This window comes from Hylobates moloch, unplaced genomic scaffold, assembly GCF_009828535.3.
Source record: "Hylobates moloch isolate HMO894 unplaced genomic scaffold, HMol_V3 SCAFFOLD_45, whole genome shotgun sequence".
Taxonomy (NCBI): domain Eukaryota; kingdom Metazoa; phylum Chordata; class Mammalia; order Primates; family Hylobatidae; genus Hylobates; species Hylobates moloch.
Window position 1 is genome coordinate 41,538 of NW_026652320.1, and position 17,495 is coordinate 59,032.

Here is a 17,495-nt window from a genome sequence, read left to right on the forward strand (position 1 = left end):
AGGAAAGACATAGGGATAGACTTAATTATTGCAGCATTGTTTGTAATAGTAAAACAAATGGAAACCTAAATGTCTATCAAGAAGGGGAAAGCGGCCAGGCATGGTGGCTCACGCTTATAATCCCAGCACTTTGGGAGGCCGAGGCAGGTGGATCACTTGAGGTCAGGAGTTCGAGACCAGCCTGGCCAATGTGGTGAAACCCTGTCTCTACTAAAAATACAAAAATTAGCCGGGTATGGTGGTGCAGGCCTGTAATCCTAGCTACTCAGTAGGCTGAGGCAGGAGAACCACTTGAGCCTGGGAGGCACAGGTTGCAGTGAGCTGAGATTGTGCCATTGCACTCCAGTCTGGGTGACAGAGTGAGATCCTGTTTTAAAAAAAAAAAAGGGGAAAGTGAGATAAATTATGTATCTCTACAATAGAATATATGCAGTTTAAAAAAACAAAAAACAAAAAAAGCAAGTAAGCCCTTGAAGGGGAGATACAGAAAGATGTAGATGGTGAAAAAAAGCAAGATGCAAGAAAATATGTAGGAAAATTTTGCTACCATTTGTATAAAACAGGAAGAGAAGATAAACATATTAGGATTGTTCTGTGTGTGCACAAAAAGTTACTAAAAGGATAATGCAGAAAGTAACTAACAACTGTTTCTAATTGGGAGGCAGGGATGGGCAGGGTGGTAACTGAGCACGGTGGTAACTTTTTATAAAAATATAAAGTAACTTTATACTTTTTAAATGTTTGCACCATGTGAGTGTATTACCTACTCAAAAATTTAAGAAAAATAACCTTCCTCTAGTTTAGCCAAGCTAAAGCTTGTGGACATTTAAAAAAATTTGTTATTAATAATCCCAAAGATAAAAGTCCCTGTCTATATGACATACCTTCCATGAGAATTAATATCTGTGGGAAAGAAGGGCAGTTACAACAGTCATGCATTAGAGTTCAATTTATGGCTGGGCTGTGAGATTGAGTGCTTAAGTAACACCTACTACCTTGATTATAGAGTGGGGCTATGTAAATGTGTCTCCCTTCCCCCTTTCTTGATTATAGGAGTGGGGCTACATAAACATATCTACCCAGCCCATTCCCACTGGCATGTGGGAGGACATTTGTGAAATTCTCACCTGCTTATGGAAAGTCATTCTGCCATGACTGTCAGACACCAACGACTGTCATCAAAGCCAAAGAATTGGATTTGCAATAGATGCATAAACAAGACTCTGCTCCTTGCTTTCCATCACCATCTCCTACACATCCTCATTTTCTCATGCTAGAATTGTCCCAGAAACCATGTCTCTCTGCCTACAGGTCTCCTCCTTCTCCATGCCATCCTACCTACTGCAGCCAGATTAAGATTGCTAAATTATTGCTATTGAAACACACTGCTGAACACAAAGCTGCCACATGCTCCTGGGCCTGGCTTGCTGCTTCGATTTTGTCTCCACTCCCCAGAGTACACCTCCTGCTCTGCTGTGCCGGGGCTGCTTTCTGCTGCTCCCAGAGGCCACATCGGGGGCCTTCCTGGGGACTTCTATCCTCAGTCCTAATTGTATCTAGCCTCTTGCCAGTATCTAGGTCAAGACTGGCTTCTGACTCAGACATGTTAAACACACACACCCAACAAAGACAGCAGCAACAACAGCAGCAACAAAACAACTTTTTTTTTTTTTTTTTTTTTTTTTTTTTAATGAGACAGAGTTTCACTGTTGTCACCTAGGCTGGAGTGCAATGGCGCCATCTCAGCTCACTGCAACCTTGGCTCACTGCAACCTTGGCTCACTGCAACCTCAGCCTCCCGGGTTCAAGCGATTTGCCTGCCTCAGCCTTCCATGAAGCTGGGATTACAAGCGTGCACCACCATGCCTGGCTAATTTTTGTATTTTTAGTAGAGATAGAGTTTCACCACGTTGGCCAGGCTGGTCTCGAACTCTTGACCTCAGGTGATCCGACTGCCTTGGCCTCCCAAAGTGGTGGAATTACAAAAACAACTCTTGAGAATTGAGTGAGACCAAAGCATATTCTCTCCATGGTGACCTCAAAGAGCAAGGTGGTTGCGGAAGTTATTTCAACTGGGTTCTAGTTCTAGGAGTGCCACTTCTGAGCTGTTTGACAGTGAGCAAATCACATAACCTCTCTGATTGTTTTCTTCCTTGCAGAGGACAAGGTTCTGACTCCTGCACAGTGTTGTTGAGAGGGCTAAGCGAGGGTCTGTGAGTAAACACTATCCAAAGGAAGATGATTCTTGCCCTTCTCTCTGGGTCATGCAGATGTTGACTTTTAATTTAAAGCTTTACTTTAGATATTGTTGAAGTATATGTGGCTTCTAACAGAAGAAAGTTCCAGCCTAGCTGAAGATTGTCATGAACGTGTAGGGATTGATTTTGTGTGACTGTCTCCTCGATCTGTCCAGGTTTCCCATGCTCAGCAGGAGTATCTGGAGAATCACATCCAAACCCAGTCATCTGCCCTGGATAGTTTTAATGCCATGAACTCAGCCTTGGCGTCGGATTCCATTGGCCTGCAGGTACTCATCTGCTTACTGCTGTGACGGGGCAACCCAGCTTAATCAAGAGTGGGGCCTGTGCCTTTGTAGAAAAATAAGTCACAGAACATCCTCATCTCATCATTTAGAATTCTTTAAGCAGAACCACTGTGAAGACTGTGCCCAGAAGACAGTGAAGGAAACTGAAGGAAGCATTTCCAAGCTGAGACTCTAAGGCTTTGTTTTTGCTCTCACTGAAAAGGGAATTTAGACCCTGAGTTTAGTGTGAGAGATGTCGCTTGCTCCACCATATACCCGAGTGGTCCTCAGCATCAGTGCCTAACCCTGCACATCAGCCCTCTTCCTCCAGCCCCAGTGCCACAGGAAGTGCCACCTAATCACAGAATAACACAGACTTCACCAAAGACAATCTGTACTCCTTCATGGCAAGCAATATAAAAAAGGCCTGTAAACACTTTTTTATAATTAGAAATTATTTTGTAGCAGAAAGAATCGTGGATATTCCACATCTTGTAGTAGCAGACAGGGAAACAGAAAGACCCAGTATCTTCTATTTGTGAAAATGTGTGTTGTTATCTCACTTTGAGGGATTGTTTTCTTGGTTGATTTGATTTACTAGGAGCTAACCATTCAGGTGCTTCCCATTCTTACTCTTACAAGTCCCCTGCATGCAAATTAACTTGAATATGTTCAAAACAAAGCATTATATGTATTTGAAATAGCTTCCCTTGGTCTTCATTTCCAAATATATGAACAATAGTTTTTACCTCTCCTCCAAATTTATTTGGCTCTTATCTTTTTACCCTCCTCTCAAAAGTTCCAAAAGCTATTTCAAATCCTTTCTGGTTCTATATAAGTAATTTATTAGATAAATACATTTTCATGTTGGGATTCTCCACTTCCCCTAATTCTCTGATAACAGTTGGTATGGCAGCAATGACAACAGCAAGTCTCGGCCACTGTCCTGGAGTGGGTCCGGGTGGCCTCGTGTTTGGGTTTGTCTGCGATGCCCATTTCTGGTGGGGCCTCTGAGTCCCACCCTTTTCCTGGCTCTCTTGAGTGTATGCCAGCTTTCCCCTGGCCTCAGGCCAAGCCCCACTGGGTCTAGTTTGCTCAGTAGCCCTTGTTTTCCTTCCTCCTGTGGTCGGGGGGGCTTGCCAAGGCTCCCTTCCTCCCCTTTTGGACGCCGTCTCATTCCCAGCCCACCAGCGAGGGCTTTATCTCACCTGAGTACAGACTTAGTTGGTATTTGTACTACATCTCTGGTTTTTCTTCCCAGAAAAAAAAATATATTTGCCAGTATTTTCTGGCAATTCTTCTGCTTTGCCATCTGGCAACACTCTGGCATTTACTGCAGAGGTCAGCTGTTTGAGCTGGGCCAGCTCTGACCCAGGCACCTTGACTGGTTCCTAGTTATCGTGCAGACTCTTAGTCCTAGACAGCCAAAGGAGCCTTATAGCTAAAACCGCTCAGAGAAAGAGAAAGAGAGAGACAAAGAGAGAGGGAGAGGGAGGGGGAGGGGAAGGGGAGGGGGAGGGGAGGTGCGGGGGGAGGAGGAGGAGAAGGAGAAGGAGAAGCCATGTCACAGCAGGAAACTCAACCTGCTAGAGGAAGAGGGCTGATGCATGGTGTTAGGTGCTGATGCATGGTGTTAGGCACTGATGCTGAGGACCACTCGGGTACCTGGTGGACCGAGTCTGAAGAGAGCTGGCTTCTTCCTTATGCAAGATCCCAGCCTCTTCTGCTGGCCCACTCTATCCACTTTCATTATTACTGACAGGGAGACCAGACCCTTGGTTTGATTCCATAGAATGTCAGAGCTAGAAAGAACTGAGAGGATCTCTAATCCCTTTGTTTTATGAATCAACAAACTGAGGCCAACAGAGAAAAATGACATGAGCAAGATGCCTACCTAGTGACAGAGCCAGGATTAGAAGAATCCTGGTCTCTTGGGCCAGAGTGTAGGTTTTTGTATGGATACAAGAGTAGAATCTGTGAAGCCAGTGGGGCTGGGGGAGTGGGTGGCTGGCCTAGGTGGTTTCTAAAGCCCCTTGAAGCTCAAATGTTCTGTGCCTCCATGCTTCCAAATGGCTTCAGTATTTCCTTTAGTATCTAATCACCTCCTTCAGAAATTCTTTTTCTTGATTCAAGTAGGTTTAGGAGTGAAAGGCTTATATTGTCCAAAGTAGAGGCTGAGGAATTGAAGAAGCTTCAGAGACTGATCATCTAGATAAGAGCACAGAGGCGTTAGAAACAGTGCCCAACACCAGGGTTTTCACATCTTCTAATGTGAAGTTGTAGATGACTGAGGACATAGTAGAAGATGCCTTTCCAACGGCAGGGATTCTGTGGAGGCCATTTATCTCTAAGGAGAGTTACCCAAGTAGAAACCACAGCAGTAAATAGCAACACCATTTTTTTTTCTTTTTTATTATATTTTTAGAGATGGGGTCTTTCTCTGTTGTCCAGGCTGGAGTGCAGCAGTGTGATCATAGTTCACTACAGCCTCAACCTCCTAGGCTCAAGTGATACTCATGCCTCAGCCTCCTGGGGAGCTGGGGCTACAGGTACACACAACTATGTCTAGCTGGTTTTTAAATTTTTTTTGTAGTTGCCCAGGCTAGTCTTGAACTCCAGGCTCAGGTGCTCCTCCCACTTCGGCCTCCCAAAGTGCTGGGATTACAGTCATGAGCCATCACGCATGGCCAACACTATTGATTTAAATATCCTTGCTTCAGTGTGGCCTGGAGCAAAAATCACTTGTCTGCATTACCAAATTCTGTTCCTTAGTACTTCTTTATTACTTCCCTTCTCTGCCTAAGGGAGGAAGGTGAAATGTTTGCAGGTATGCGAGTATTCTCAGTCATGTTGTCACTATCCTGGCAGGCGGTCTAGAAGCGCAGAGGGATAGCTCTTTTAAGAAAAAGAGGAGGCCAGGGGTGGTGGCTCACACCTGGAATCCCAGCACTTTGGGAGGCCGAATCAGGTGGATCACAAGGTCAGGAGTTTGAGACCAGCCTGGCCAATATGGTGAAACCCCATCTCCACTAAAAATACAAAAATTAGCCAGGTGTGGTGGCAGGCACCTGTAGTCCCAGCTACCTGAGAGGCTGAGGCAGGAGAATCGCTTGAACCTGGGAGGCGGAGGTTGCAGTGAGCCGAGATCGGGCCACTGCACTCCAGTCTGGGCGACAGAGTGAGGATCTGTCTCAAAAACAACAACAAAAAAGAAAAAGAATAAAAAGAGGAATATTTCTATTCTATAAAGCTCATATGTTGTTTTCTGATTTCATTGTGGCAATTTGGAAAATACAGAAAAAATAAATAAGAAAATAGATATCCATAGCCCTGTCACATAGTGAAAACTATCATTCGGATTTCCTCCTAGTCTTTTCCCCGCAGTGCATAAACATATATTTGAACCAATGCTTATACATATTTTTCAAAATGGGATTGTACTATATTTACTATTTTCAAATCTGTTTTTTTTCCCATGTGAAATGATGTATTATAACACTTTTCCTTGGAAGGACTTCATTTTAATCCATTTCCATCCATCCTAAGCAGTGGCAAGTGGTGTTGACAGCAGCTATGGGATGGTATGGGAGAGGCTTTCAGTCCCACCAAGCTACAGGGGCAGACCTCTTGGCCACCATGGGAGACCCGCAGTCCCTCATAACACAGGGTCCCAGACTGGCAGCTGCTGTAGCCTAGGACAGCTACCCCAGTGGTTAATGATAAGGGGATGCCCCAGCGCATGGCGCAGCCCATGTGTTTTCACGCCACCCGATCTGGTTTTGTTTTTATTTTTATCCTCACAGAAAACTCTTGTGGATGTGACTTTGGAAAACAGCAACATTAAGGATCAAATCAGAAATCTGCAGCAGACGTATGAAGCATCCATGGACAAGCTGAGGGAAAAGCAGAGGCAGTTGGAGGTAGCACAAGTTGAAAACCAGCTGCTGAAAATGAAGGTGGAGTATGAAAGCCTAGATTTATTTTCTATGAACCTTTCTCCTCTTCACTTCTCCCTTTTCTCTTCCCATCTTCAACCTTTCCATTTCCTTTTCTCCATTCTCTTCTTCATTGGATTTTTTTTTTTTTTTTTTTTGAGACAGAGTTTCGCTCTGTCACCCAGGCTGGAGTGCAGTGGCACAATCATGGCTCACTGCAACCTCCGCCTCCCGGGTTCAAGCAATTCTTGTGTCTCAGCCTCCTGAGTAGCTGGAATTACAGGCATGTGACACCATACCCAGCTAATTTTTGTATTTTTAATACAGAAGGGGTTTCACCATGTTGGCCAGGCTGGTCTTGAACTCCTGACCTCAGGTGATCCACCTGCCTTGGCCTCCCAAAGTGCTGGGATTATAGGCATGAGCCACCATGCTTGGCCCAGATTGGGGCTGCTCCATAAATGCCCCTATTGGGCATGCCTTTCTTGGCCTCCGGTGGCCTCAAGGGCTCTTTAGACACTCACCGTGGTGCTGTTGTTATGTTACTGAGAAGACGCTTGGGATGCCCACAGATCTGGGATGTCAGAAGGCTTGGAGATCTCTCTCTTCACTGTATAGATTTTCTTTGAGGTCTCAAGGCCTTTCTGTTTGGCTTGACAATAAAGAGCTGAGGGGCACACAATTAGCTGGTACTTGGGCTGTACCCCAAGTACAATTTTCTCAAGAAGAAAATTGGTGGGTGACTAGGGGCACTGGGGAATGTCCCATTTGGCCTCCTAGGCTGGGAGCATTCCTTAGCTGGACTTCTAATGCCCTAGAGGCATTAGTGGACCTCCCAAATTTAAACCCTGGATAGACTTCTTACCCGGTGACAGGAGCAGATCCATGAATGGCTCCTGGAGGGCACTTAATAAATTGTATCTTGGATGAATTCCTTTTTATGTAAGTCTGTGGTTTGAAAATTTTGCTCTGCAGAGACTTAGGCTATCTTATGGGTAGCGTATCCACATAGTTTATTGCTCAAAGCAGAATATGTGAGGGAGTGAAAGTTCATACCATTGGTAATTTAGTTAGGGAGACAAACTGGGAAGTGTGGGCCCCTTCACAGGGGTGGGCTGGGTGGGGAGGAGGGGCTGCCAGTCCGCCGCCCAGTCTCTGTATTGCCGCCCTGGGGATCTGCTGCCAGTTCACCTGACCTGCCACAGACATGGAACAGATCATCTCCTCTCTATGTTCACTTCTAATAGGGCAGTTCTTCTTTTCTATATATTGCCTTTCTCAGTAAGAGTTACTTTGGGGGTGAAAAAAGTTTATATTACTAAAAAAGCCTGAAATTGCTGATTTAAGTATTTTTTTTTCAGCTTAGGGGATTTATTCAATCATTCATTCCACAAATATTTATTGAGTGTCTACTCTATGTGAGTGTCCTGTTCAGTCGTTTTGGTTCCAGAGGTGGCCTGTCACCAGGCATCTGGGGACATCATTAGGCTGCTTGGCAATCTGGCTGCTTCCCTGGAGTCCAGGGCTTTAACTCCAGCCCACAGTTGCCTGTTTAAGAGACTGATGCTTGTTTTCATCCTGACAGTGGAGTTAAACAGATTTTTCCTACTCCTCATATTTTACTCCCCAAATTGAAAAAAAAAAAAAAAAGCTTCAGGAACTCAGGGTATGTTACATGACCTGGATGCAGAGTGAATGGGCCTCCAGGGACAGAGCCCTTCCAGCAAGCTGTGCACGCACTGCAAATGGAGCTCACAGCACACAGGGTCTCTCTCAGCTGGTCATAAGCTCTGCTCAGGATTTTCCACTTTGGGACTAAATGGTGCCAACACTTGCCCACTGATGAGAAGGGAGAAGTCAAGGGTGTCAAGAGAGACCTGTCACATCTTGGAAATAAACATCATGTAACCTATTGAGTTTGAAGAATGCCTCCCTTTTCCAGAGTTTAGGTATGCAGCAAACTCAGCTCTCTGCAATAGGCAATAACCTGGAAGGAGGGGATGACTGCAAACCTTCCTCAGCATAAAATCAATAGCAGGAAGTCTGTGTGAGGACGTGGCCTGGCAAACAGGAAGCACCAGCCACCACCAACCTAAGCCCTGCCCACCTGCAACTCCACTGACTTTTTCTCACCTCCTAAGCCAGGCCTGCTTCAGCACTAGGGGTGCCAGCTTAGTGTTCCCCACGCTAGGTTGGAATGTTTCCAAAAGCAACGTTTAGGAAAGGACAAAGGTGTGGAAAGGGTGAGTCCAGATTTCTCCTTTGAGCTTAGCTGGTCTTACCTAGAAATTGCCTTGGCCAATGCAACTGATGAGATTGCTTAGAGAAATAAGTTTCTACCTTTTGAAAAAGTCACTCATGTGGAGCATACCTTTGTCCTGAGAATGCCCCCAAAATTCATGTGAAATGCCACTTTTTATTTTTCTGTGGCTCTGCTCACCTCTCTTCCTCCCTTTCCCTGTTAGGTCCTGCTGCGTCTCTCTGCTGCAGAACCCAGTGGATGGGCTCACTGCCTCTCTGAGTCCCCACATGAAATGCACAGACTGGAAGCTGCCAATTCTCCTGGGCCCTGCAAAAGCTGTCATTCTGAAATGAGTCTCTTTGTAGGTGGAATCTTCCCAAGAAGCCAATGCCGAGGTGATGCGAGAGATGACCAAGAAGCTGTACAGCCAGTATGAAGAGAAGCTGCAGGAAGAACAGAGGAAGCACAGTGCCGAGAAGGAGGCTCTTCTGGTGTGTGTGTTGTAGCTGCCGATGTTAACTAACAGGGAGTTGTTGGTTCATTATTATTGGTGATGTTTACGTAGTAGTGTTTATTCTTAGAGGTGGGTTAGTGGACTCGGCCGTGGGTAAGGGATCAAGGAATTATTCCTCTGCTCATTCACTCCCCTCCCCTCTTCCCCTCTGCCTTTATTCATCCCTGTCCCTGCTCAGAATAGCCCCTTGTCTCTGTCTCCAAATACACACCTTTTTCTAGCTCATCTGACAATTTGCCAGCATCTAAGCAAACCCTGGGCTTGCCCACAGCTGTGCCCTCCCTCCCTCCATTTGCTTCTCTCTACCTGAAATTTCCTCCTTCCCTGTCCTTGCTCTTGCCTAAGCTCCCTAAAAACCTTAAATGCCACCCTCTCCATGCAGGCAGTTTCTCCCGGTCATGGAGCCAAAAGTATTAGCTGTCCTTAGGAAGCTCACTCTCTCTCTGCTTTTACTGTGGAATTCTTTTATACCTGCCATTAGAGTGGGGCTGTGCATCTCACATCTTGTCTTTTCCAGGAGATTATAAGTTCCTGAAGGCAGGGACTCCATGTCTGGTTCATCTGTGTCCTTAGAGGCTTAATACATGTTCTGATGATTGACAAGATTTTCTTGTTAGTAATGAGCTGATGCATTGCATTATGGGAGAAGGATCTGGGAATTCTGCATTCGATTCCAGATCTGGTTCTAATTCCCTTAACACTTCTGGTTAATACAATGACATTCTGAGCACCTACTCAATGTTATCAAACATTTGTAGGCCTCTTTTACACCTTTTGGCTATAAAAACTCAAGGGAAAAAATAGAAAAAAAAAGTAGTGAGGCCCATTAACCAGTCACACGATATATCTTTATTCATAGGTGAGAACCAGAACCATGAGGTTGAGTTCATGATCTGTGAGACACTTTCAGGTTCCAAGGTCATGTTTTAAAGAGAAATCATGATCTAGCAAGGCCAGAGCTGCTTGGATCCCGGTGAGTAGCCTCGGTACTCCATGCCTGTACTTAGGAGAGTATATTTCTTTTGCAGGAGGAAACCAATAGTTTTCTGAAAGCAATTGAAGAAGCCAATAAAAAGATGCAAGCGGCAGAGATCAGCCTAGAGGAGAAAGACCAGAGGATCGGGGAGCTGGACAGGCTGATTGAGCGCATGGAAAAGGTAGGACACAGCGTTGGGCCTATTGCCCACTTGCCCAAACTTTTCCCTGCAGGTCCATCTGAGATACGAGAAGCCCTGGATATGGATTCCTCTCACCTCCCAAATTTGTGATTAAAAAAAAAAAAAGACAAAGCTATAAAATAAAGTATAAGAAAGTCCAACAAAGTTCTCATTTTTCCCATGGTAACTATTTTAATGCTTTTAAAAATATTACTTTTGAGATTCTTTAGAAAAATTAATATTTTAGCAGCCTGGCTTTGCTGGTGCCCCAGGCATAAACTTAGTTTATCCACTGAATTATCAAGCCCTATTTAGGTGTTACATCAACACAGCAACCCTGTTGTTTCTGGGGCTTGTGTCTCAAGGGTTGGCTTTTCCTTGACACGCTGGGGACTTGAGGGAGTGGGGAGGCCCCATTTCTCTAGGTGTCGTAAGCAGGCTGATGAGTGGGGTGGGGGGACCTGAGGAAGGCAGGAGCTCAGCTAGGATAATGAAGCCTGTCTAGAGAAAGAGAAGCAGCCAGGAATTAAGTAGGAAGTGGAGGAAAGGGAGGAAGTGGTGGGAGAAACGAAAGAGGAAAGGAAGGAACAGAAGGAAGAGAAAGGATGGGTGACCTTTAGCAGGTGACGGCTGACTTCTGGACCCAGGAGTTCAGGGCCAAGGCTGTGGCTGATTTCTGGGGCTCCCTGGCTGCATATGAGTTGCAGAGAGCAGTGACCTGCCAAGACCCTGACATTATTAGCACCCTGTGACTCATTCGGGATGCCGAGAATCTCCAATCTGATGATGGAGGCAGAGGAGGGACAGTGAGAGCAAGGTCACTATCAGGCTTCATGCGATGCTGAGAAGAGGTCGCTTTACCTCAGGTGTTTGCAGCATAAGCCCCTCTACTGTCCCCTCACAAGGTGAGGTGTCACCACTATGGGAACTGCATTAAATTCAGTTCTCTGGAGCTTCAGAGCTCACTGGGTGCTTCTTTTTAGCTCTTTAGCTTTTTACTTGGGAGAGACTTGGGCAAACTAAAGAGTCAATTACAATCTCACTTCTACTCCCTGGGAAAACAGAATTCCATCTTTTATTGAAGAGTAGATGATTGGCTTAGTCAGGACTAACATTAGTATTGACCAGAGCGGGTGGTGGAGAAGTTTGGGCAACAAGGGGGCTTTCTAGAATTGGGTGAACTAGTTCGAAACCAGCCTGGCCAACATGGTGAAAACCCATCTCTGCTACAAATATAAAAAATTAGCCTGGTGTGGTGGCTTGCCTGTAATCCCAGCTACTCAAGAGGCTGAGGCAGTAGAATTGCTTGAACCTGAGAGGTGGAGGTTGCAGTGAGCCAAGATCGTGCCATTGCACTTCAGCCTGGGCAACAAGAGTGAAACTCCATCTCAAAAAAAAAAAAAAAGAACTTGGGTGAGCTTCCTCCCACATTACTGACCTCCTATAACAGCAGAAGATGCCACTTAACTCAGATGCTGTCTCTCTGGGCGGCAGGTTTTCCTGCAGCATAAAGAAGCAAGGTGAGCAGGCAGCATAGCGGGGTGGTCTGGGGAGACGCCATCATACAGAGAGACCACAGGTGGTAGTTACGAACATAGGCTTTAGAATCAGACAGCCTGGGGGTTTGAATCTCGTGTCTCTTTCTAGTTTTTTTGCAGTTACTTGATTTTTCCAAACTCAGTCTCCACTTCTATAAAATGCTGATAATGGTAACTTCTTATTCTTAGGGCTTTTGTGGGCAATAAATGAGAAAAATCCACGCCAAGTGCTAAGCATGGTTCCTCGTTTATAGTAAGGGTTCAATCATTTGTGGCTATGATTTTTACTTTGTTACGAGGTTGCCTGGGTGTCTGCCCTCAGAGTCAGGTTGTCTTTAGCTCAACCCATTTTATGCTTATCTTCATTGTACTCTTGAGGTTCTGAAAGTTTCTTGTCGTTCACAACTGATTTTCATATGGAACCCTCATGTGGGGTGAACAGGTAGAGCCAGGAAGCTGGTAAGGCCAGCCCTCCCTGCCAGCATTTAGGAAACACAAAACCTTCCCCAAGTGGTGTTGGCTTCTTCTTTAGTGATTGGAAATTTATTGTCCTTTCTCTAAATTTTCCTTTCCATTTAGGCTAGAGAAATGCTCTATTTATTGAACTGAGATTAGATAGGCCAATTTACGCTGTTTCCTTTTCAGGGATAAATCTTTGAGAGCAGGAATCTGGCCAAATCCCTGTCTCACACTACGTGAACGGCATGTCCCTAGGCAGGGCTGTGGCAGTGTACGTATCCTGCTGTCAGTTTTGGATTTTGCTCAAGGACAAACCATGTGCTTTTGAATGGCTTCTCTGCCATATACCTTAGTTTACTGTTTCTCTTGTTGAGCATTTTATTTCAAACACCTTTTTTTTCTGATCAGTAAAAATCTTTTAAGGAGTGTTCTCTACCAGGCACCCTTCTGGGGAACAGAAAATAGTCTATGCCTTAATCTGGGCAGTGGTTTCACAGGTGTTTACAAATGTAAGAAATAATTGTGCAGTGTGCACTTAAGATTTATTGTACCTCAATTTAAAACAAATTTTAAAAGTGTGCTGTAAGTTAGAACTTGCTCTACTTTATGACAGCCTTTTTCTTTCTTTTTTTTTTTGGAGGGAGGCATTCACTTGTGAAAGCTTTTATCACTGTTATTTCAGGGCTTAATGTAAAACTTCCAACCACATAGGGGCAGGAGGAATGTTCTGCTCAGGCCAGGCCATAAGAATGCATTTGCTGTAGAGATTTAAAAACAGTAACAAAACCCCAGTCAAAGTTGATCACCTTTGTTATTTAAAATATTTCAGAGATAATATATTCTTCCTGCTCAAGGTGGACTGCTTCCCCACCCCTTTGGCCTACCTCTTGATATACCACTGCTTACAGCTTCAGAAGTTGTGGCAGTTAAATTTTCAAAGATTTGCTTTTAATAATTTGGTAGAAAAGAGGTTTGGAATCTATGTAGCTAGTAAGAGTTTGCTGGGTGGAATTTCTGAACATAAAGATGAGGAACATTAGTTCTTAGAGAAGGACCTAAAGTAAAATAATCTCCCAGTTAGTGAGCGGGATTTGATAAACTTCCATTTTAAGGAAATTTGTTAATGCTAACATCTGTAATGTATTTTTAGTGCAATTTCAGTTATGACGGGAACCATGTTTTTATGAACATTTTTCAGCTTTGTCCAAAGAAATAATTCCAGATTCCTTTTTTGGGCAAACCTCTAAATATACATATATATAGCAAAGTGTACAAAGTGCACAGCTTGGTGCACGTATGTTTCCTATTGCTACCATAGCAAATTTCCACAAGGTTAGTGGCTTAAAACAACACAAATATGTTATGTTACATTCCTGGAGGTCAGAAGTCCTAAAATCCCGGTGTTGGCAGAGCTGGATTCCTTTTGGAAGCTCTAGAAGGGAATGCACTTCCCGCTTTCTCTAACTTCTGGAGGCCACCTGTACTCCTCAGCTTGTGGCCCCCTCCTGCAGCTTCAGAGGCAGTAGCAGAGCATCTTCCAGGCTCCTTCCCTCTGATTCTAACCCTGCTGCCTCCTCCTTAGAAGGGCCCAACTGGATAACCCAGGATCTCCCCATTTTAAGATCCTTAACTTAATCACATCTGCAGAGTTCCTTTCTCCATGTAAGATAACACATAGGATTCAGGAATCAGGACATGGACATCTTTGGAGGGCCATTTTTCTGATCACAACATATTTTTACAAGTGAATACACCTGTGTAAACACCACAGGTTAGAATATAGGATATTGCCAGAATTCCAGAGCCTCTTTTCTTGATGATTCAGAAAATAATAAAGAATTTTGCAGTATCACAAGCCACCAATTTAAAGTATTGATTATCATTATTTGGAGCTATAAATTTTCACTGTGCCTGGGCTGATGGAATACTTTGGAAAATGAATCTCGAATGGTTTTATTTGGGATGTTTGTCTCTGACCCATAAATATATCTATAAATACACAACAACAGACTTGGTAGTTTTGAGCCTTGTTTGGACTTTGCTGAGCAAGTGTGTAAAACCTAGGGGCTGTCATGTAGACTTGGACTCCCTAGTGCTAGAATTGCTAAATAGACATTCTCTGTCAAACTTGGGATCCATTGATTAAAATATCAGTTTCTGTTTGTTTTAGGAACGTCATCAACTGCAACTTCAACTCCTAGAACATGAAACAGAAATGTCTGGGGAGTTAACTGATTCTGACAAGGAAAGGTGAGATGTAATGCCTTTGGTCTTGTAATGGATTTAGGTTGTGGACACGCTGTGTTTTTATGACCTCATTTGACCCTTGCATTTTCATTGGTGTGGTTGTCCCTTATTACAGACTTAAGCATACATAACATTGGGCTGAGAGTTTCCAATATGGAACAAGTTTCTTTGGAAGCCTCCAGCCACATCTTGCAGATCATGGCTGGTTGTTAGTGTAGTGGAACACGTCAAATACTTTCACAAGTGCAAAAGTTCAGTCTATTAATGTTCTCCATCGCCTTGAACTCCACAGGATACACCTTGTTGATGAGAAAACTCATCAACTGTGACTAATACCATTTGCTTTGGAAACCAGTTTTAAAACATCTTTCTTTGTTTCCAAACTTTGCTTAGTAAAACCTTGCATTATCCTATGGCAGTGAGTATATAAAGCCCTACATGAAAAACACGGAATAGTATGCTGTCTCTTCTGGAAATCAAAATGCAGAGAGGCCATTCAGGGGTCTCTAGTGAAGGAAAACAAGGTTGAGATGATTTGAGTGTTTTGGGCAAGTGACTTAACCTCCCTGAGTCATGCTTGTGCCACATGGAAATTCATCTTTAAACGGTGGAGATGGGTATGATGGTGATAACAGTGCCCATCTCACTAGGTTGCTATTGTTAAGAGAACTGTTGGGCTTGCTGCCTGCCAAATAGTATGTGCTGAAAAAATACCCATTTTTCCTTCCTCATTTGCAATTTCAGAGTTTTCAAAGTTATAGGAGGCTTGCTAGTCATTAACATAGTGCTGAGGCAGAGATGGGGCACGGGAACTAGACCACCAGACCTTTCCTCTGGTGCCCAGCCCCAGCGGCCCCAGAGAACTGAAGAGTCCAAGCAATGTTGGAGAATAAGTTGTGCTGTTGTAAAACAAAAGTATGAAATGTTTTGTGATGTGGCTTGCTCTGTTTGGATGTAGAGAAGGTCTTTCAGCTTGTCCCACATTTGCCAAAAATAAAGGATATGGAGAGCAACAGTGATTCTAGACTTTTCGGTACCCTGCCATTGATTTCAGATATTTTATTGTGTTGCTAGACTCCTTCTTCCCCGTACCCCCATCAAAGTAATTTACTGGATGTTCCAATATGTTACTAACCCCCAAAAACAGAGAGCTTCTCAGATCTGTAAATGGTGCAAAAAAATTATCTCTCAGTCCCTGGAAAATAATCATCCTTATATGGGATAAAACTTGCAAATGGGAACTTGAAAAATAGTCCTGTGCTCCTCTGGTGTGGTAGTTTGTTAGTAATCACACTACTTTGTGTGGTCATCACATAAAGTAAGAAGAATGGATCTTAGGGTTTGATTTCTTGTTCTTGGCAGTATTTTTAAATTTTTTTTAAATTTACAGTTTTTTTTTTTACCAAACCTTCCCCAAAAGATACATGTTTTCTATTTTTATTTATTTATTTTTGTGGAGATGGGGGTCTCGGCATGTTGCCCAGGCTGGTCTCAAACTCCTGGTCTCAAGCAGTCCTCCTGCCTTGGCCTCTTGAAGTGTTGGGATTACAGGCATGAGCCGCCATGCCTGGCCTTCTTGGCAATATTCTTTAAAGCTGTGACTGTTGCTACTGCTGTTGCTGCTTTGGTTTAGGACTCATTTGCTTTTTTCTCCTATTTGTGTTAGGTATCAGCAGTTGGAGGAGGCATCAGCCAGCCTCCGTGAGCGGATCAGACACCTAGATGACATGGTGCATTGCCAGCAGAAGAAAGTCAAGAAGATGGTCGAGGAGGTAAGCATCTGCAAAAGGCCACAGGCCTGGGATTGCTTCCTGTGGTGGGGAAGCATCCCCAGAACAAGTCTGCCTTGCCTCTCCATTTCCTGTGGCTCACAAGCCGAGGTGCTCAGGCCACTGCCATCTAGGCCCAGAGTGGGATTTCCCCACATGTCCCCCATGGACTGATGACGATGATGCCCCTAAAAGAGGGGTTTCCTCAGGTCAAAAGGTTACAGTTAAGAAAGCTGGAAAGTACAGTTCATAAGCTCACCCACTGTGAAAGGACAGTGATAGCCTGAGTGGGTACCCACAGCTCAGGGGGACCCAAGGGGGTGATGGGAAGGGTGAACTTAGCCCAGGTCCCCGCACTGTCTCCACAGCCGTCTGTCTGTCTCTCTCGGCTACCATTCTTGTCCTTTATCCTTTTCTGGGTTTGTCTTTCATTCCCTTTCCTTGTCTGTTTCTCTCTTTTTTTCTCCCTCCTTCCTCATTCTCTTCTCCCATTCCTGTTTCTTCTTCCTTTTCCTTTGCCACCATCCTTTCTCTCCTAACTATCTCTGTAACAGGAAACCAAGCTATACATTTACTGTATGGGCATAGTTTACTATTCTTTTCTAAATGAAAAAACGGGTAAGTTGAACATTTCTATTTCTCTAAGAGGAACAAATTTTTTTTTAATTTGTGTCAATATAATCTGCCTCTCTTGTGGTGATGTTCCAAAGAAGAAAGTCCGTGCTCTGTAAAGCTAATCACATATTATTGTAGTTTTCTTCTTGCTCAATTAAAAAAACCCGATGGAAAAATCTGATAGAAAAAGAGCAGTTAGTACTAACAGGGTTATAAGAATTCCCTTGAGTCTAATTCTCTAACTTGCAAAGAAAAGAAAAGGTTTCAATTTAATTAAACATTTGGTTGGCAGTGGAAAAATGAAAAAACATTTTCCTTATATTACTTATATTAAAGTACTACTTTAAAAAGTTATGTTTTATTAATGAATTATTAAAATTAAAAGCATATCTACTTCTAATAAATAATTCATGTACATGACAGACAAATGGAAGATTTAAAATGTATCTATTTTATTAGTCTCTAAGATATTGGGGATATTAATGTTGTGGGGTT

General features: G+C 43.8%; 1 protein-coding gene across 1 annotated transcript in view; it reads left to right on the forward strand.

Moving 5' to 3' along the window:
• Positions 1–17,495, forward strand: part of LOC116463620 (myocardial zonula adherens protein-like) — a 94,015-nt gene that overhangs the window by 31,748 nt on the left and 44,772 nt on the right. Inside the window, exons 5-10 of the mRNA XM_032146798.2 lie at positions 2,414–2,527; positions 6,328–6,480; positions 9,067–9,192; positions 10,244–10,372; positions 14,540–14,619; positions 16,283–16,388. Of these exons, the coding sequence (XP_032002689.1) occupies positions 2,414–2,527; positions 6,328–6,480; positions 9,067–9,192; positions 10,244–10,372; positions 14,540–14,619; positions 16,283–16,388 (708 nt within the window). The remainder of the gene's footprint in view (positions 1–2,413; positions 2,528–6,327; positions 6,481–9,066; positions 9,193–10,243; positions 10,373–14,539; positions 14,620–16,282; positions 16,389–17,495) is intronic.